Source organism: Eurypyga helias, unplaced genomic scaffold (assembly GCF_000690775.1).
Source record: "Eurypyga helias isolate BGI_N326 unplaced genomic scaffold, ASM69077v1 scaffold12710, whole genome shotgun sequence".
Lineage (NCBI taxonomy): Eukaryota > Metazoa > Chordata > Aves > Eurypygiformes > Eurypygidae > Eurypyga > Eurypyga helias.
In genome coordinates this window covers 1,617-22,499 of record NW_010226301.1, presented here as the reverse complement: position 1 = coordinate 22,499, position 20,883 = coordinate 1,617, and the positions used below count along the sequence as shown (strand labels likewise).

At 38.5% G+C, this 20,883-nt stretch overlaps 1 protein-coding gene across 1 annotated transcript in view; it reads right to left on the bottom strand.

Annotated features, from left to right (window-relative positions):
* The window catches only part of SPTLC3 (serine palmitoyltransferase, long chain base subunit 3), a 54,034-nt gene extending 33,755 nt beyond the window's left edge, over positions 1 to 20,279 (bottom strand). Inside the window, exons 1-5 of the mRNA XM_010152540.1 lie at positions 20,094 to 20,279; positions 18,457 to 18,611; positions 17,388 to 17,536; positions 6,002 to 6,126; positions 3,778 to 3,871 (exon numbers count right to left, since the gene is read on the bottom strand). Coding sequence (XP_010150842.1) covers positions 3,778 to 3,871; positions 6,002 to 6,126; positions 17,388 to 17,536; positions 18,457 to 18,611; positions 20,094 to 20,219 — 649 coding nt within the window. The 5' untranslated portion in view covers positions 20,220 to 20,279. The remainder of the gene's footprint in view (positions 1 to 3,777; positions 3,872 to 6,001; positions 6,127 to 17,387; positions 17,537 to 18,456; positions 18,612 to 20,093) is intronic.
* Positions 20,280 to 20,883: the final 604 nt, after the last annotated feature.

The window sequence follows — 20,883 nt, the reverse complement described above, 5'->3', positions numbered from 1 at the left end:
GGTGCATTCCTGCATCCAAATAAAAATGGACCTACAGGTCCACAGCACATTTTTATTCGATTATTCACCTTAAGGCTCATAAACCTGTGCAATGTTTTTTGCAAAAAGAAGGAACATCCAGATGCCTTTTATTTTACTTAGGAGAGGCACAGAGGTCTAACAATTTCATCTGTTCTAGAAAAACTGTTCAGAATTTTTGTGAAATTCCTAGGACAGCTACCCACTTACTGAAAAATAATTTAATTAACTTTTGTAAGAATAAGAATTATATACATAATTAAGGTAATACGTAGAGGTTAATTCTTGGCTTGAAGGATGAAATAAGCATAATTGTTTAGTTTTGTGTAGTGAGAAATAGATACAGTATTACAGATTACATGCTTTAAAATAAAACAATAGTTTTACACTCTTACAAAATCAGCTGCAGCATCAGCTTTGAAAGAAGAATGTGCTTCAGTAGCAAGTTTAATTTGGCAGGTTTTACTCTCTTTACTGTGAAATATTTTTATCATAGAACAAAGTGTCCTATAATTTTTCTTTTAAAATTTTTTTCCGTAACAGGAGGAGAAAAGGCAGGGGAGAGAGGTTTACAATGCCAAGCTTGTTAGAAAGGGAGGTTCCTAGTACACACTTGTACATGTTTTTTTGTATAGTATTCAGGAAGTAGCTGGTTCAGAAAATATACCATTGCTTCACTAAATTGTTGCAGAATTATTCCTCCTCATTTTGATAACCCTTTATAATTGCAACAAACATTCACACCTCGCCCTTCTCCCAGTGTCTCTTCTACACATGTGCAACTGAGGAAGTTGGAGCCAAAGTAAATACGTTCTAGGCAGTTTTATCAAGGGTATTACACAGCATTTAAAAAGAAGCTGATGTGAGCAACAAGGAGTATGGAAAAAAGTCTGCTTTCTCAAGCTGCATTCTAGTAGCAAAACAGTAACTTCAAAATCTGCGGTCTGATTTGAATTTATTTTTGATTATCCTGCACAGGAAGCGTGTCTCAGGCACTAGTGGTGGTACTATCTGGCATCTCTTTTATCGTCTTCAGTATAGGGCAATACTGGGTCAAACAGTATGTGTGTAACTTGGCAGAGCTCCACAGGGGATGAGCCAACTCATGCCAGCACACAACTTGGCTCCGTACACACAAGTAAGAATGAAATGAACATTAATCCTTAATCCTCTTTGGGATATGACTCAGATTTATTCCTTGTTTCTGCACCTTGCTGGAGAATTGTTCCAACTGGTCCTCAAAGGGCTCTAGCCAAGCCTTTGACACAGTAGCATCCTCCAGTTGATGCCCAGGGCCAAGTTCTTTCAAGGGTTATTGATTTCCTTATATGAAATGACACACATCAATCCCCTGTCCTTGGAAAGAGGAAGTGGAGGGTGTTGCCTTTTTCCTGCTAGAATATAGAGGAGGATTTTAGAAAGTAAGACAAAAAACATTACTACCTGATGCTATTAAAGATCTTTAGGCAGTAACTCAAGGTGGAAAGTTTTCTATTCATCCACAGGGCCAATACAGCATAAAGAACCTTCCTTTTGCATCAAGCATGGATAATGGTTTAATTCTCCTTGTCATAAGCATGACAATGACTTCACTAACATCCTCTAGCAATCTGGGCATGCGTGTGCATGCCTGTATATATGCTATATATCCACACATTAACAAGAAGGGTAGTGTGGGAGCATAAGCAACACAGCTCTGATCGAACAAAACAAACAAGCACCTGCCTAACTAAAAAGAGCCCTCCCAACACAAGCTGGAAGTTTTTGTTATGTGTGTCCTTAATTTATTTGCTGCACTGGCTTGTATTATACTGCTCTCTGGTAGATCCACAGAGAACAAGGCTGTCTACTTTGTTTTGGGTGAAATTGTGTATTCTACAAAGGCAATCCTGCTGGATTACACTTTCCACTGCTATCCTCCCCCAGTACACATCCTATTTCCTCCAGAGCAAAAGGCACATACACTCATTTCTGCACAGCAGACAGAGGCTCACAGCGGGCCAAGAGAGAGCATGAATGTGTGAAGCTTCTTCACATGAACTGCTCAGTGCAACTCGGGTTAAAATTTGAAGCCTACAAAGTTGTCAGAACAAAAGCTGACACTTTAATTGCAGACAGTACTTGCATAAGTTTCCATAGTTTTATTCTGAATATAAGTTAAGGGCATGCAAGACTGACTTTGGCAAACTGATCTCTAATCTAGGAAGCAATGAGTTTTTCCAAAGGAACCTGGATGGACTTCCACTGATGTTTGCTGAGACCCTTAAAAGGGACTGTCTATACTTTCCATGGCTGGATTAGTGCTTTTAGGACAGGTCACTTATTTTTAGGTTCACACTTCATTCACAAAGGAACATCAGCTTCAGTTTATCATAAACCAGCAGAGGCTGCTTAGGTATCAGCTTCTTTGGAGCAGAATGAAATATTGGAGGATGGCAAGAGACTGAATTCCTTAAAGCAAGAATGACAGCTCCACTGCTTCCCTAGCAGCTGAGAGTAACACACTCCTCAAACTGGAATGTTCTTTGAAATGTGGGAAGTGACACAAGCCAGCTGGGTTGCGTGCAGCAGAGATGGGTGGAGAGGCTGAGAACATTTGGATTTGGGTAGTGAGAGGTCATCCCACAAGATGTGATGCAAACCCATTTGAATGGGATAAGGCACTGAACAAACTAAGGAAGAGTTGAGAAAAGACTGGTATAGCAACCATGTTGAGCATATCCAAATCTGTGAAAGTAAACCAAGTTGGATATGCTACACGCATGAATAATTACTTCTGTAAAAACATTTGGGTTCAGATGAACTATAACATTGAATGATATTCAGAAATTGCTTCTTACCCAAATTATGAATAGATATTAATTATAGCAACACCTTACAATATAATTATAGTGTGCTTTTCATTCCAATGGATCCTTAGGCCTTTTACAGCATATGCATAATTCATTATTGCTCACCTCAGGGCTGAACACAACACTTAATAAAGAGAAGGGACAGTATTAGCTATTAACAAAGGTGATCAGACCTCTTTTCTTATTCCTCACCACTTCTCTAGGTTCTTAACCACTGTTGCAATCACTGCCTGGTGGCAGAAATGGGGAGTAAGGCAAAAGAACAAGCTCTTGTCATCAAAGCCAGTCACAACGTCTCTGACAGTAAAACAGCAGTATTAACTAAATAAAAGTTAAAAAGCATGAGTATTTTAGAAGATAATTGTATGATTACAAAGTGACTATGTGATTTCTATACTAAAACTATACTTCAAAGAATATTTGGAATGATGCTTTTGATATAACCATCTGCATCTTTGGTATAGCCCGGTGGGAAATCAGGGTAATCATTTCAAAGTAATGACACATTAATGTAATTATTCTTGCACTGAACTTGCTAGAAACAAAGGCAGGAAATATGGAGTATATTTCTGTAAGTACGTTTGTACCATTTTGGCTATAGTGGCAATGAGACCTTTATGACAGCGCACAGTCATTCAGCATGTCAAAAAAGACAGCAACAGGATTAAGACTCTGGATTTTGAAACTAAGTTCCAACTGATGATCCAAATCATGCACAAAAGCAATTGTAATATTACACTATTAATTTTTCCCCATGAGAAATCACTTGTAATATTGAACAGTTAGTTCTTTTGCCTGGACAAAAGTATTATCTGGGAACAGACAGCAAAGCAAGCATTGAAAAGAAGCATTCTTGCCTTTGAGGTACGACCAACTATCTCTAAATATTTCCAACTTCAATACTCACTATTATGCTTGAAGATTCTAATAGTAGCACCTGAAAGCCTCGCACCAAGAACGAGAGAAGTGTGGTTCAACTCATCGCTTAAAATGAGGCAGCCCTGCGGAGAAGGAGTACAATAAGCATCTCTGTGAATTGGGAGGCTGTTGACATGCGTGCATGTGTGCGTCAGCATACATGTGTGTCTATGATATAGCACCGCAGCAATTAAGCTGTAAGTGTTGAGCATAAACTGGATTTTCTGTCATCTTTTTGAAGGGGCCAGGGTGCACTGCAAAGGCAGGCAGAAATGGTGGGCTCCGAGTCTCAGGCATTTCCAGGTGGTGCAAAAGAGCCAAATATTTCCTGTAGGTGGATAGTAGTGAATAACCCTAGTAGAGACTGATTTTTTTATAGGAAAATCAAGCGATGTTGCTTCTGTGTCATCTGCCTACCATCTATTTTGTGTTGCAAGGAAAGCTCAGTCACCATTCCATATATAAAGACTGCATGACAGCGAGGTAGGGAGGAGTGATACTGAGGCTGGGCTGACATCAGCACTTTGAGCTGCAGAAATGAGATCGAGACAGATTGATGCCCAATAAATTCCACTTCTATTAATATGTGAGTGGAGCCTGGGCACCAGGCAGAGTCTTTCTCTGGTAGATGCATATACAGTTAACCTGTAGTATATTCTCATTCATTAACTGGGTTGAAAACTCATTTTCTTTTTAAAAACTAAAATAGAAATGCAGGAGAAATAACTTTGTCTATTATATATTAACAGGAACCAGGATTCACAGTTGAAATTCAAGCTGGAACCTTAATTTAACTCTGCTTTCAATTACACATCTTATGCTGTGGTTTCATTACCCAACAGACAACACAGCATTAAGTAAATACTTATTTTGGAAACACAGTTCATGCCTAGGTTGAGATATACAAATCTGCTTAAAGACTGGTATGCAGAACGAACAGAGTATATGCATCTTGGCAAGAAAATCTGGTTGCTAAGCTTAGTTTTAGAGGAAAATTTGGGAATAAATCTCCCCAACATACAGCAATCACTATATAATATTAATATATACTAAATTGTTATCGTTATATTCTACACAATACATACAGTATTATCTGTCTATGCCACTTACATCTAAATATCCCACCTCTGACAGAGGCCTGAGACTCCACATGAGGCCAGCTAAGTGAGAGAAAATCATTTTATAGCTGAGAGACAAGTATCTTAGGCTGTTATGTATGTCTGCAATTTAATAAATTTACCTTTATTAATTCTCTGTACCTGTTCCCTTTGAATTTGCTGGACAAATTCTCCAGCACTGTTGCAGACCGAAATTCATGTTTTGGGCAGTTGAAGCAATTCTCCCTGCCCAACCCTTGTATACACGTATTTTAGAAACCTCTTGCCAAAGCTGGATTTATCTTCAGTAGTGAGAGTGGAGAAGTGACTTCACCTCTATGCTGGTGGTTCAGAAGGAACCTTGATCATACACCCCACAGTGAGTTCATTCTGTCTCCACCAAGAGGGAAATACGGTTTCACACTTGCATGATACACTTCATACTGTTTCACACTTGCACGAGCTCAAGAGGAGCTACCTGCTTTCCCAGCTCACAGCAGAGTGTACCTGCTTGTTGCGTCAGGAGTTGTGATTGACAGGATAATGGATTTTGTGTTAGGTACCCAAATTGGAGATGAAGTCCCTTCAACACCAAATAAGAACACAAATTTTGTCATACGGTCACAACTTCAGACTTGCGTTTGTTGCGTGCTTTGCAGGTCTGGCTGGAGATCTGTTCATCACGAATGCTAAACACTGTGCTTCCTCTTTTCTGAATGTGTGACATATACCCTAATGATCATCTGTCACCACAGACAGCTGGGCAATATCTTTGCAAGTAGCCAAAATACTTCATCCCACAACACCTGAGACGTGGAACACACCATTTGCTTACTTTTTAGGGAGAAGAAACTTCATTAAGAGAAGCTACACAACCATACCACTCATCCTTAAAAAGTTCTTAGGTATGTGTGATAGCAATACCCAGAGACAGAAAAAAATTATGAAGGAGCATATTTAAGTTCACAAGGTCATCAACCTTATGACTTGCATTCCTGATATGAAGCTTTGTTCCTCGATCAAGCCTCTCCACTTAATGCATGCCCAGAACACTGCAACAGTTGTTAAAGCAGTTAATAAACAACAGTTCTATGTGTTCCTTAAGGAAATACTCACCTTCCCAACAAGGGCTGGAATATTCATCGAGTTGGTGGCAAAGCCCATGCCAAACACCATAGCATCTTCCACACCAAGGAACTTGGCCACAAGTTTCTCTAGTTCTACATGTTTGTCTAGGGTGCCTGCAGAAATAAGCACAGGGAATTTTAAATCTCATTAAACTGGGAAACTTATTAATTCTAAGGACATAAAACATACAAAAGAACAGGCTAGAAGTGTGTCATTAAGCTGTATGACATTAAATTCTAGTGAAGTTTTTCCATTTGTATCTTGTGCATGTGGGATAATGCAAGGAAAAGCAAAGATGCAAAACAGCTGTAACTAATGCTAACAAATACTGCTGCTGTTAAGGTAGCAAGGCAGTTGCTTTGGTATAAAGTTTCCTTTTTCAATAAAACCAGCTTTTACAGAGCTTATTCTGAAGAGTAACTTTTTGCCTTTTTCTGCCCCTGCAACACAGACAAAAATACTTTTTTTTTTTTTTTTAAGGAAATGTGTGAGAAACATCTTAGATGTTCTCAAGTTCTCTCTGGATGTGAAAGCAAAAACTGATGACAACAAAATTCTTCCTTTTTTTCTTGGCTGCCTATGTATGTGTACAAAAATCTTAACTATAATTTTAGACAAACTTTTTGTTCGTCTATCCATCGAAGCTGTGGATGCCCCGTCCCTGGCTGTCTTTAAGGCCAGGCTGGATGAGGCTTTGAGCAACCTGGTCTAGTGGAAGGTGTCCCTGCCCATGGCAGGGGGGTTGGAACTGGATGGTCTTTAAGGTCCCTTCCAACCCAAACCATTCTGGGATTCTATGAAAAGCGTTTTCCATCCTTTTCTACTTTGGAAGATAAAAGTTATGCCACTCTGTAACTGATGATCCGTCTCCTCTTTCTTCCCTCTCAACAGTCACACAGGAAGGATAACACAACACTAGAGAGCCGCATTTACCACACGTTAATTATCTAATATTAGTCCACAGAGTCTCTGAACAAATAAGGTGCTCCAGCTTTCCAACAAACAGAATAGCTTTCCCACGCAACTCACAACGGAGGATGACAAAACGCAAAAGGTGACAAAATGCAAAAGGCGACAAAAGAAAGAGTGGTGTTAAGAGGTTGAGATTACAAAAAACTTTGAACAGTAATGAATCATCTCAACTTGCCAGCTCTCTAGTCTTTGGTTGCCTGGCTGTGCATTGCAGGTACGAAGGTAGAAGGAACAGGATGATCGGTGGGGAAGAAAAGAGAGTGGCCTGTGGATTCTGACAGAGCATTTCCCCTGTGAATAAGGCTGTAAGCAGGGAACAGAAGAAAAAAATAGATAGGGAAACGCATATCTCAACTCACTTGTGCTGCACAAATTGATGTCACAATAATATAGGCAAAGTCAATTACAACTGATCAGAACAAGAAATCTGTGTTTACTATGGTGGACAAAGAACAGATAAATGGAGGAAAGCAGAAGCTCGACTAGAGTGTCTCAACAAGTTATGAGTCAGGAAGATAATCTCATCTTCATCTTGGAGGAAAGCTCATTAAAAAAAATAGGCAGCGCTACAGTTTCAGCAACAGCACTAACTCAAATGGTTACAGTGAGCTAGTGTTTTCATCATGTATTTCTCGTTAAATATCCAAAGTAAGAATGGCATTCACTTGGAAACAGAATGTGAAAAATATCGTGCAGGAAGTTATATCTCCAATAGCCAGGGAGATATGGAGCAAGGATCACGCTGCTTCTGGAATAATCTGGATGACATGGACAGTAAACAGCGGGGCTGTGATTTTGCATAGATCCTGCCTGCCAGGCCTGAGCCCAGCTCTGGCAGTGCTTCAAGAGATTTCTCCACTCACACGGGATGTACACTGAGCCGGGCTGTCTCTGGCTTTGTGCTATGGTAAGCTGGGTAACATGATGCGGAAAATTTGGCTCTGCATAACCTCCAGTAGATGTGAGCTGACTCTGCATGAAGCTCTTTGTGGATGACTACTTTCTGCATTTGTAGATCACGAGATAACACAAGGATACGTGCTGTCTCTGCACACAGCCACTGCTTAGTAGCCAAGATCCATGAAATACAAAACCACGTAGTGTTTCAGAGTTGAGGTGCTCACCAAAAATGTGTGTGAGAATCTCTCTCTCAACTTGTACACCCGGAGACCTACTGGGATTATTTCTATGGTTACTTCCATATTTTTTTCACTTTGGACCACTTACTGACAACTGAGGGTTTCAGCACGGTCAGCTGCCCTAGTGTTCCTTGCAGATACTAATCTATTGCTTGAGAGCTATCGGCACACCAAGAGAAGATGAAGTCTGAAATGCAAACTTGACACCAAACACGGTATGGTCGCAGCTTGAATCAGAAGGAGGTTTGTGAAAGCATGAGAAACAAGCGGCGTGTGCTTTGCAAGGCAGGCATTTTAAGGCATGAGAAAATTGTCCCTGACTCTTCTAGGGTAAACCTGACACTACCGGGGTGGAGTTAAATTGCTTTTTGGGGTTGCATCATATGTTTTCTGTTTTTACAAACAAGAAAAGCCTGACTCACTACAGTTTATTCTGTTCAAGCATCTATTAGATGAACCAGAAAGGAACAGCACATCTTTTACCTGTCTTTATTGATCTTGTGATGGTGAAGAATGAAACATTCTGAAAGTGACCAAATCCTACTTACTATTAACAATCCTAACAGTGCATGCAGATGATATTGTATACTGTATTGCCTACAAATCCTGGAATGCAAATTGGAATCAATGTGGGATTGGTTTGCAAAACCAAAACCTGAATGACAAGGATTTGCAAAATGAGCCCTAGCTTTGAATTACTTTAATTATAATGGCAATATTGTAGGTGGTAGGCGAGATGTTGCAGAAGCAATACAATACACATCAGTACTGACAATGGGAGTTTTGTGACAGCGATATACAAGGAGTACAAGCGATAAAGCGTATCAGCTCGCATCTTCCCAGGTTTAAAAGTAAAAGGGGTACTTATTAAATAAATTATGCAATTTTTTAATTGTATCAGAAGATTTCTCCACTATGGGTCAAGCCCTTGGACACCATATAAACTGCACTCCTCTCCACCGGAGGAAACAAGAGGCCAGATATGCACTGCTGGAATAAGGCTTGTCCACTAGCCTTCCCAGCTGGTCACAGCAGCCACCCCAAAAAGCATAAACAGCACTACCAGGTAAGTGCAAATTTGATCCAAAGAAACTTCCACTGGCACAAACTACCTCGTAAGCTGCATAAGAGAGGCAGTTATTACACTGGTCTTCATTAAATATAACCTTCGCAGTGTCAAGTCAGGTTATCATGGCACTTATAATGTCTTACTGTGCTGGGTTCAGACCAGCATCATGATCTGATGAAGGAAAAGTAATATACTAGGTATATTTTTATTAATACACTGTATACACAGTACCTTCTACCCTTGTCCTATACATAAATACAGGCATTAGAATTTTTCCCCATACTCTACCTGCTCTGATCTTTATGCTGACTACAGCTTAGAATCATAGAATGGTTTGGGTTGGAAGGGACCTTAAAGACCATCTAGTTCCAACCCCCCTAAGTTCTTGATTTGAACTTAGAAATGGGGAAACAACTAAGTAATGTATGCCAGCTTACCGCAAAAGATTTGACAAGAGAAAGTTATTTACATCTTTAGGAGACAAAATAGAATATTTTCTTTTACAAGTAACAGCAGGTGTTACTGTATTTCAAGATTATATAGGTGTTATAGAAGGTAAGATCGAAGACCTTTTCAAAAGTGGACTTTCAAAATGTTAGCCACCCTTCACAGATTCCCACACTTTTCAAAGCAAACCCCCTTCTTTTCAAAATCTGATGACCCAGTTCCCTCCATTAACTTTCCACTGCACTCTGGGACCATGGAACATGAAGTACACCGTGCTTTGGCAGGATTCCATAGGCTTACCCATCCTCTTGGATTGAAAGCTACTGTCAGCCTACTAGACAGATAAAGCTTGAAAATGCACTTCCCATGTTCCACAGTCCATTATTCAGCTTTGACACTTTCAACTTGCACAAGGTGGTTTATGCCACTGATTAGTCTGCCCAATACAGTCTTTCAGGTTCTTATGTGCTAATGACATGTACTCATTAAACTGCCAACACTGGCAACAGTAGCCTTTAATAGAACTTTTCATTTGGAATTTTGAGACTCAAAGAGTACAGGAAAATACCTGCTCACTTCAAGTTAAAGAAAAGCTGGAGGATTAAATGAATATAAGCAACAAGTCATTGAAAGAAAAAGAACAGATTCCCATAAAAGCCACTTTCACATACGAACAGAAACTGGGAATTCTACGGATCACTGATGCGACTCATCAAGGTGAATAAGAGCTATTACTCTATGAAAATGATGGTTTGTCAGAGGTATCCTTGGGGGGGCGGGAACAGAACAAAACGCTTAAACTTCCTTGCCACATTTGAAACTTAAGTCACAAACTCATTCTGTTAAGATTATTTGTCAGAGATGAAAGAATAATATTACCGAAACACATGCACTTTATACGTCTTTTGTTTCTTCATCCTTATAGTAATAAATCATGCATTCTTCCTTTTGTGAAAGTGTGTATTATTTATTTACACCATTCTACAAGAGCAGATGATGCAGATGGTATCACTGTCCTACAGAGCCTGCCACAAAAGCAAAACCTAAACTTGTAAAACTATAAATACTGGCAAGAGAGAGGGAGAGAAACATGCAGTAATGTTACGTAACTGCCTCATTTAACACTACACATGCGTAAAAGAGCTCCAAAAGAACTGATTTTGAGGAAACATTTATAAAAAAGGAAATGCTCAAGCTTTCTTAAATGTTGCTACCAGCTGACAGTGCTTTCATACCACAGAGATGCTATGGGTGTCACAGATATAACCATGTTCCTGAGTAATTTACTGATTCTCAGAAAAGAGTAGATTAATTTTAATAAAACTTCCAGTTTAATTTAGATCTTCCAGTTTTGTTCGCTTTTTTTTCCTTTTTAAAAACACAAGGCTGAAACCTACATTTGAAGTCCAGACTCTTCATGCCAAAGCCTGGATGGCACTATCTTCAGTGTCTAAATATTGGCATTTACATAGATAACTTTATATATTGGAGATATTTTAAACAGGTCACACAACCCTTAGTTATTCCTGATGCCTTCAGTTCCACCTGCCAGAAGACAGACTGTCCAGTGCTTAATCATGATTTCCAAACATGCTTTTGCAATGGTGAAATAGCAGGAACAAACTTGGCCCTTTGATCGGAAGTTGGATCAATTATTTATGAGAGGGTAGGCACAAAAAGGAAAATTATTTTAGCAAGAGATGACAAAGGAAAATCCCTTCTGTAAACTGTTTCCTAATTTATACTGTACCCTACCAGCCAAGCTTATGAAAAAATAAAAATATACATCACTAATTCTCGTTTATGTGGCTGTATTCCTCCTTAAACTCCTACTTGGAAACTGTAAATTATGGCATCTCTAGTTCTTTATCCTTTCTCCTAACTGAAAAATGGACTATTTCTTTCTGTGTTTGTACAGTACTGAGTTTAATAGGAGAGCTGGCCCTAATTAAAGCTTCAAAGTGGTATAAAAGAAAGAAGAGCCAAGTAACTATTTTACCTTGTTGAAATGCTGCTTGAAATTCATATTAGGCATTAAAACCTAACAGAAGGGTATGAAGGAGTTGGAGATACTTTTGTAATTTAAATGTTGGCATGGGTTTGCTGATCTGCTTTTTAGAAATCAGATCACAATCAAATATAAAAAATCCTCAAACAAACAAGAATGCCCTACAACTGAGTGCAAGCCAGGCATTAAAAATTAATCTCCTAACCACGCCCTCCAGAATGAATCACCCTGCAAGTGTTCTGTGCAGGTCCCATCTTGTCTTTTGGTCCCAGGCATAATCACAGGAGAAGGATTTCAATAGGCAGGAATCCTGCTTGGTTGCTTAAGTAGCACTAATGATACATTTGCTCCTGTTACTCACGTATATCTCCTCCATAGGGAATCACGGTGTGTTAGGTAAGTAGAGCGTTGGAACTACCAGCTGCCCATGTGACGGCCCCGTCACCGCCCTGGCACTAAACCTAGGAGCGTTCAGGGAATGATAACCCGCCTTATCTTAAAAAATGCGTAACATTACCGATTTTATTATCATCAGCAATCAAGCAGGCAGTAAACAGGGTTAAATAATCATTCGCATATTTCTCCCTTATTAATTTTAAGTTACATTGCTTAGAAAAGGCTGACTATAAACATAAGAACGACAGGATGGTCTCAGACAAAAGGCTGGTGAGCCTGCCTCCAACAGCAGGCAATTCCCACTCAAGCCATTAAAATACATGGATTTTCATAGGAAGAAAGGATTTTGCATTGAAGTTGTCTTTCACTATATAGAGGGCATACATGCTATTTCAAATTTATTTAGATTCCTATTTGTTAACATTTTTATTAAGCTAAAAAATAACATTTTTGAGAGGAAGATTGAAATAAATAAAACCGAAATAAAACATAGTATAGAGATTTTTTACAGGCAGTTTACATGAAATATCTGAACGTGCCAAATACTCCAGTTACTTGAATAGCTGGTTTCCTGTTACTTAAATCCTTCAGCATTTAAGAATTATTGTTTCAGATCCAATATTTATTCCTGGAAAACAAAACTTCCTGCTTTTTCATGTCATGATTGGTTCCTTGCCTTGTAACAAACAGCCAAAAAAGTTTTCTGTACCTGCAGGAGAGATTCTGCTGACAAAAGCTGTTTTAATTTCAATTACACTCCTGGCTAGTTCTGTCAGGTATAGTGGATGCAGATCTTTCCGTATCCTCCCTAGGCACCTCACACAGTTAATGCAGCATCTTTTCCTCTGACTTTAAGTTTGCCATTCTCAGATGCGCTCAGAATGCTCATACCATTCTAGATGATTACCAGATGAGTGCTCCTATTATTCCTTCAACCTGTCCCTCTGACCAAGAACCTCCTCATTCTCCCTCTACAGCTGCTCTGAATTTTTCTGAAGTTGCTTACTTATGCTTAAACTTTTACTGGTGAGATCCTTTAGAGACTACTGCCAACCCATGTACCACACAGAACTGAAAAGTCTTTCACCTCAAAGCAGATCATGTCAGCGGGTTTTGCCTTCTGCCTATCAACTGCAACCAACCACTTTCACACATTCACCCAAGCTACTGCTGTTTGAAGACATTCCCAAAGCATGTGTGCAACTCTTTCTTGTTGATCTCTTACGTGTCTTCCCTTAATGTCTTTTTAGTGTCCTCAGAAACACTGAAAACTGCCAGGTTACTGCTTCATTAGTTCCTTATATGGTACCTCTGTAGTAAATACTGCCCAACTTAATAAAAATATGAGTATGTTCCTGATTCAAGCCAAATGTATGATGATTTGCAGTCCACAAGTCCAGTATTAATGATTGCACTGGTCATAGGCATATAAGTAATAATATAAATTAATATTAAAAACCTAGCTACATAAATAATGTTAAACACCTAGGTATTAGATGCACCACACCACACAAAAGGTCCCTTATGCCCATAATCCTTCGTCTGATAATGTTGTAATCAATGTCTGGGGAAGAATGAAGGCAGGACAAACATATAACATGGTAGTATCCCAGATTCTAACTAATTTTAGCATGAGGACATCCTGAATCAGGTAATAGTTTTTGTATTTCTAGTAACTATCAATGATGACTCTGTATGTGGCCCGTGTCCCTTAGAACGCAAGGGAAAGTGAAGTTCTAGCGTCTGTAGCCTTCTTTGCATTGAGTTCCTCAGGTCTGCCAGCCTCCAGTGTGAAGAGCTGCCTCCTGCATTTAGATGGAAACTTTCTACCAACTTCATACAAAGCCCTGCAGATCCTGTAGAGGAAGACACAATGATGAGCCAACCCTGACCAATCTTCCATGCCACACCTAGTTCTGAAGATCTCTATGGTTTCCCCCTTTAGGCTGTTTTTGAGCCAGATGACAGGCATTTCTGACAGCTGAAGACAGCTAGCTCAATAGTTCTTCACCAAGAAGCTGTTTGAGGCCTTTGATGATTCTTGTTGCACTTTTCTGACACTTCTAAGTCCTGCTAAATGTTTTTGACCAGAACTGCACAGAGTACTCAAGATGACAGCAAAGCACAGCTTCATGCAGTTGCATACTGAGGTTCTGTGGTTGGCTTTCTGTTCCCTTCCTACTAGTTTCTAGTATTTTATTTGCTTTCTGACTACTGAACAATAAGCTAATACTTTCACAGAACTATCACTTATAAGCCCAAGATCTGGCTCCTAAGGGATAGCTAGCTTAGTCTCAAAAAAAGGAAAATATTTGTCTTTCAGAATGGAAGTCCCACAAAAGCCTCAGGAATGTGTCTTAAATGACACTGTTAAGCTAAGGAAGTGATTTATTAGTAGTATGATTTTAAAAGAGCGTGGAATTAAAAGTGGAGTGAAAACCCTAAAATCTTGTCACGGAGGGCAAATCTAGGAAGAGCAGGTACTGTTTTTGTCAGCTTCTTATGCTTTTGTGCTTAGACAGGACAGTTTGTTCAAGTTGCCTATCCATTATCATTTTAGAGACAGCATGAGCAGAGCTTCAGCAGTTCTCACTGAAGCCAATTTCTGAGCTATGTTTACACAGAGTCTTAAGTTACTTTTCTGGGAATGTACAATAACTGTTTTACGTTCAGCAAGGCTTAGCTTCACTAACTTTCCTAAACCAAACTTTTGGTCTGTCTTGTAAAGATACAAACAACTATATTAAATTGTCCATATTAGCTTGTTCTGAGAGCAAAGTACCTGCAAAAACATTCTGATATGGTAATATTTTATATACACTCCACATTTTGCACAGTTATAAGAGGAGGCGTTTAGGCAGAAAATCACAGAGGACAGTTTTACCATAATGTAATCTTTCAAATATCACTCATATTAATTCTATTTCTTTCTTATTGTCCCTCTCCAAAATCTTCTCAAAGCAGTAAAATTGATACTTCTCAGAAAGAGAGACCTATCACCGCTTTGAGTGAGATCTTGGCAAAACCCTGAACATGCCAGGCACTTAAACGCACATAAGCAGAACAGTACCTTCAAAGTCAATTAGTTTGGAATTCTAAATACATTCAAGTGCTTTCTTGGATTAGGACCCCACAGATAATTTATAGCCTTGGCTCCTACAGCTAACTGCATCTATCCTTCAAACCACTTTAACTCAGCCACACAATAAGAACAAAAGTTTTGAAATGTTATCTGCCCAGGAATAAAATCATTCAGTTCTTTTTTTTTTTAAGATGAAGAAGGGAAATGACAATAATAAAAAAAAAAAGGTAAAACCTTTCATACGGCCCCCTCTCTACTTCTCTCTTCAAAGTGTATGTTTACATATGTTTAACTTGGATCGGATTTTTCAATTCTACTCAACTGTGAACCAGAAGAGAGCTGAAGCAGCACAAGAGGTGAAAGAAAAGGAAAAGAGGGTATCCACACTACTAATAAACTATTTTCCTTAGGTTGTTTATAGAGTTCTTGGCAGTAGACAGGCTCCAAAAGAGCCAGGACCAAGGAACCATTGCTCATAATTGCTTGTTGGAGCAACCTCCACTGACTACACACACAAGCACAGGCTTTCTGTCAGCTGCCTAGGACAAATTGTTATGACTGCTCATCTGCACCATCTTAACTGGGTTTTAACACCTTACTTTCCTATTTTAATGTCTGGATCTCCAAGCTGCTCTCTAAAATTCAATCTCTAAAAGACTGATACAGATGAGACTTACACAATGTTCTTTATTTTTAGCCCATTCTTGCATTGTGATTAGTCTGAATGAAGTTCGTGGGACTATTTGCTGTGAAAGCAGCTAGAATGAATGCAGACTTTGCTCAGTCTGTCAAGATGACCGAGTACGCTGCAGGAGTTCAGGTGAAGAGAAAGTCCTAGAAGTCTGTATACATTGGATCTCAAAACAGAGTAGATGAAATTAACTAATAAGATATTTAATATTTGAAGATTGAAACAGTATTTTCATGATGGGGTTTTTTGTTTGTTTTCTGTGTTGGGTTGTGTGTTTGTTGGTGGTGTGGTTTTTTTTTTGTTTGTTTGGTTTTTTTTAAAAAGTCACATTTATGCAAGTCTTCCATAAAAAAAAACCCTGCAGTAGATAAAGAATGAGGAATACCAGGCGTATTCTCTGACGTGCTGAAAACAATGTGAAATGCTCTCAGGAAAAACAGACTCCAAGAGAAAATAAAAGACACAGAGAAATGTTCCTTCAGTACCTTAGATGACTAGTAATGGTGACCACTTTCAAGCATGAAATTCAGGTTAAACAATATATTGCAGTTACCAGATGGGTCACCTACAAAAGGAAAGTAGGGTCAATCTGTAAACCCCCTCTGTGTGGTGTCACTGACATACTTATTATCTGCGATTCAAACCATGATGAAAAGAGAAGCAGCAGATGACAAGGTTTGCATTATTTTTTGTCTGGAAATGAGAATTTAAATAGAAAACCAAATAAGTAGTACTTTTTCCATATTTTTTTGAGGAAAATTGGATGCTTTGAGAGATACCAAATAAAAATTTTCCAGGTTGCTGGACTAGGGGAAAAATGAGTCGATTAAAGACTTCTCCATGCTGGGAAGCCTATCTTCATTTTCTTTTGATTGCTCCCAAGAAAGATAAAGCCCGAAAAGAAACCTCCCCATGCATTTCTCTGTCTTGAAATTGTTTGCTCTGAAATGCAGGCTGATTGCAGCATTAGAAAAGCAAAGTTTTTTGTAAAAATATACAATTGAAGATAACACAACATGCAGCCTAAAACCATAAAAGCAGACAAATCATAAAGGACATATAAACCAAAAAAGTCAGATGGAGCCTTCCTGAATTTATTCCTTAGAAGCATACTAGAAATTTCTATGTTGTGCTCATTAATGTCTCATAAAACATTACAATATATACTTACAATATGGGATTTAAGAAAAACACATAAAATCTAATTTTACTAATCAGAACACTCTGCATGTGGTAACTGATATAAATCTGTGATGCAATTAAATTTACCCTAGAACAAATCTTGAAGTCTCAGTGTTTATTTTAAAAATGAAGCCTGTTACTTCCATCATTAAAAATCCCAGACCACTCTAGGACCCATTTGTTTGTGTGCTTCCAAAAATCAGTAACAATTTTCCTTTTAAAAAAATCCTTATGTGATAAAGAATAAAACACAGCATCACTTTTAATAGTGAAACAAGTAATTCTTGATGTGACAAAAAATTCTGTAAGTACCCAATTCCTTCAAGATATCTGTAAGAAAACATATATAGTTACAGAAACTTTTGTGGCTGTCTAGCTAGTTACTCACCCATTTCCTGCCTGGTACTGCAGATTCCTGTCCCATATTTTTGTAACTCTATGGTCACAGTTTTCAAAGCATTAACATCCGTTTCTGCAAAGCCGAGGTAGTTATAAGAACCCATATTGATTACATTCTTGATAATCCTTCCCGTAAACCTATAATTAAAGCAAATTTTAAAGGAGAGTGCAACTTTCCCTCCAACCCCAAACAAAAAGAAAATTTTAACCCCCCCCGATTTTTCCCACCAGATTTTGTTCTACTGTCAAATTCCTATTTGGGAATTTAAAATAATCTAATGTGCCTAACGTTTTTTCAGCCTTTCTCTTTTCCTGACTAAATACTGCTTCTTGCTCAGAAAGTTTTCCAGATTTCAAGCTCCAGATGCTGGTATTAGGTGAAAGGGTGCTTTGATGGATTTAAATAAACAAACACAGGACTTTATTTAAGGAACAAGTTATTATTTTTTCAAGCAAATTATCAACAGCTTCCACAAAGTTCTCAGTGTTCACAGAAATGCTGAAATTAAACATGAGGAAAATGTTGTGGGAAACACTATGATACATTTTCAATAAGCTGAAATATTGTCCACCTACGTATTGTCTACGTGGTGAATTTGCAGATCTATTTAATTCAGTAACAGGTGCAATACACCGAAATCTTCAGGCTGTAAACTGCTTAAAACATGCTGCCAAAGACTTGCTATTAAGAGGCCACATTTATGCAATATAAGAAATTATGATTTAAATCCTAACCAAGGGATACAACAAATTTCATTGTAATATTCTGACTAAAGGCCTGTTGTTATAAATGAAGCATAAGCAGTCTAACTTGTGCTGACAGAGCCAAGCAAACTCCATTTATGATAGAGTTCATCCCCTTCCATATTGCTTTTCCAAACAATATTCAGAAGAAAGCGGACCAATTGTTGGCATGGTACAGATTTCAGAAAAAAAGATGCTGATGTATGTTAGTTGAGGATCTAGGTACGAAGGACTAGATGCAATTTTCTGTGCCTTGCAGATGTACCAGGAGTATTGTTACAAAGCTGACAGCTGCAGAGTTCAAGATGACTCACCTAAATGTCCAGTTGTAATCATCTGTAACACGTTCCATGAGGTCAAACTGTGGCCCTGGGACACTGCAAATTGGACGATTCCAGTTATCCCGTATTCTCATATAGAGGTTTCGGGTGTAAAAGTTCTCAAAATCTTGATAAAGTGGCACAAAATCCTGGTTTGAAAACATGCACAGGGTTATGTTGCTAGGAAAATATCTGCTTCTGTACCTAAGTCATTCCTACTAAAAAGGAAAAACTGATACATCAGTAAACAGAGAGTTATAACTGCCACATGTTCCCATGTCACAGACAGCTCCAATCAGCAAATATCTTACTTTAATTCCCTTGAAATACAGTGTTGGCTTTTTAGGGGGTGAGTTGTTTTTTGGTTTTGTTTGTTTTTTTAATGGTCAAAAGATTGGCCTAATTCTCCAGTCCAATATTTGGGAATTTGGAAACAGAACTCCTCATGATTCTGTCACTTGGAGAAACCAAATGTTTCAAACTGAGCATTTTTCTATGTGTGGAGCAGATTGCAAAACTAGGATAAACAACTCACTATATTTCATGAAATGTTGGATACATCGGATTAAATCTAGTCCAGTGTAATTGATCTGGGCATTATTGGCCTAGACTGGAAAGGCAAACAGCCAGTTGAATTAGAAGAAAGGTATGGAATCTAAACAAAGCTTAATATAACAGCAATATTGCCATATTAGACCCTGGATACAATAAACCGATAAAATAACATGGCATGTAGTTACACAGACGGGAGACCGGAGAATTAAATGATTTAACTAGCATGCCCGGCATCAAAATAGCTTAACAGATGGCCAGATCATGAAGTGAATTGAAAAGGATGTTCCATGAGAACGCTGATAAAAAGATTGCACCATGATATTTCATTAAGTAATGCATGCAACTTAAAGCCAAAACACGAATCAATTTCGTGAATTTAATTTGTGAGAGGAACAGTAACACTATTCACATTTTTCCTTCATTATGCCAGGTGTTACTGTAAATAATGGCTCAAACTGCACAGAGAAGGAGGAGCAACAAAGAAATCTAAACAAAGTTAGAAGGCAATTGAGCTTGCTGAGGTGTAAGTTCCACTTAGAACTATGCGGGATGAAAAAAATTCCTAAGTCAGGACTTGCAAAAATTCAGGCTACATTCACTTTGTGCTGGGACAATGATTCCTGAGCACTCTGTGACCTGCAATTCAGCAAACATAAGTCAGCAATTACCAAGATGTCAGCACCGCTTATCACTATGTAAGACAGACGGGACAAAGAAAAATTGGGATTTAAGAGACTTGGAGACATAATCCATTTAACAATAAGGCATTTCTGAGTTTTCTTTTTCAGTGGATTGACCTAATACACTGAGATTCTATTTTGCTGAGAATATTGTGACACTCTTAGAACAAGGTGTACCTCTCTCTGGGTCAAAATTATGAATTTACATATATATAGAGGTACATATTCATACACATGTCTAACTATACTGCAGTGCATGTCATTCATCTCATCCCTATGCAACGTTCTTCTCTAAGATGAAAGTCGTCTGCCTTGTTACTTCAGTAGGTCATTGTTCATAACTTGCAAGCAGGGGAAAACTCAGCTGTGAGTACATAATGTCTTTTTCATACATACTTTTTGTTGTTCTCTCTCTGCAGCAACGTTACGTTTTTCTAGTCCCCAGGCTCTCATAAAATCTCGCAGGTAGCCAAATATTGTTCCCACTCCAAAACCCAGGAAAGTAAGTACAGCAACATACATAGGTGCCTGTTCAAAGTGCTCAATAAATGTTTTTTTGTAGAGAGTTCCATTTGACACGCCATTCTTCTGAAAATATAGAAGAGAAACTTATGATTAATACATTTCATCTAATCAAATCTTAGACCTTAGAACTTGAGGCAAATCTTTTTCTCTAGTCACCCACAAATTAGGAGATTCATGTAGACCTCAGGCTGTATCAGCTGATGCAACCTATACCTGAAGAATAGGACCTTTAGTGCCGCAGTTGTTACTGACCACTACAAGTACCTTCCATTTTCTCTCCTCTCCGCCAATGTCCTCAATTGCAGGTGTCTTCAACACCACTCCCTTGTCTATTTTGAAACAGGTGAAACTTAGGAAAGATTGGCAACATATTATTGTGTAATTGGACAATTATTTCAAAGGTGATTAAATGGAAACCACAATACTCTGTTCTTTCAAGACAGAGCTATAAAAAGGGAAGGGCAGCATTAAAAACTCACCTACACTGCACTTTACTCTGCTTCTGGAAATCTTGTGTAACCCATTGCAGCAACTAACCTATATATAATAAATCCTGCCTAAAATAGGGCAACTTTACCATGCTGTTCTTCAGATCTAAGAAGCTATCCAAACCAGCTATGATCCCAGTCTTCTATTCCTGTGCTGATTCAGAAATACTTTT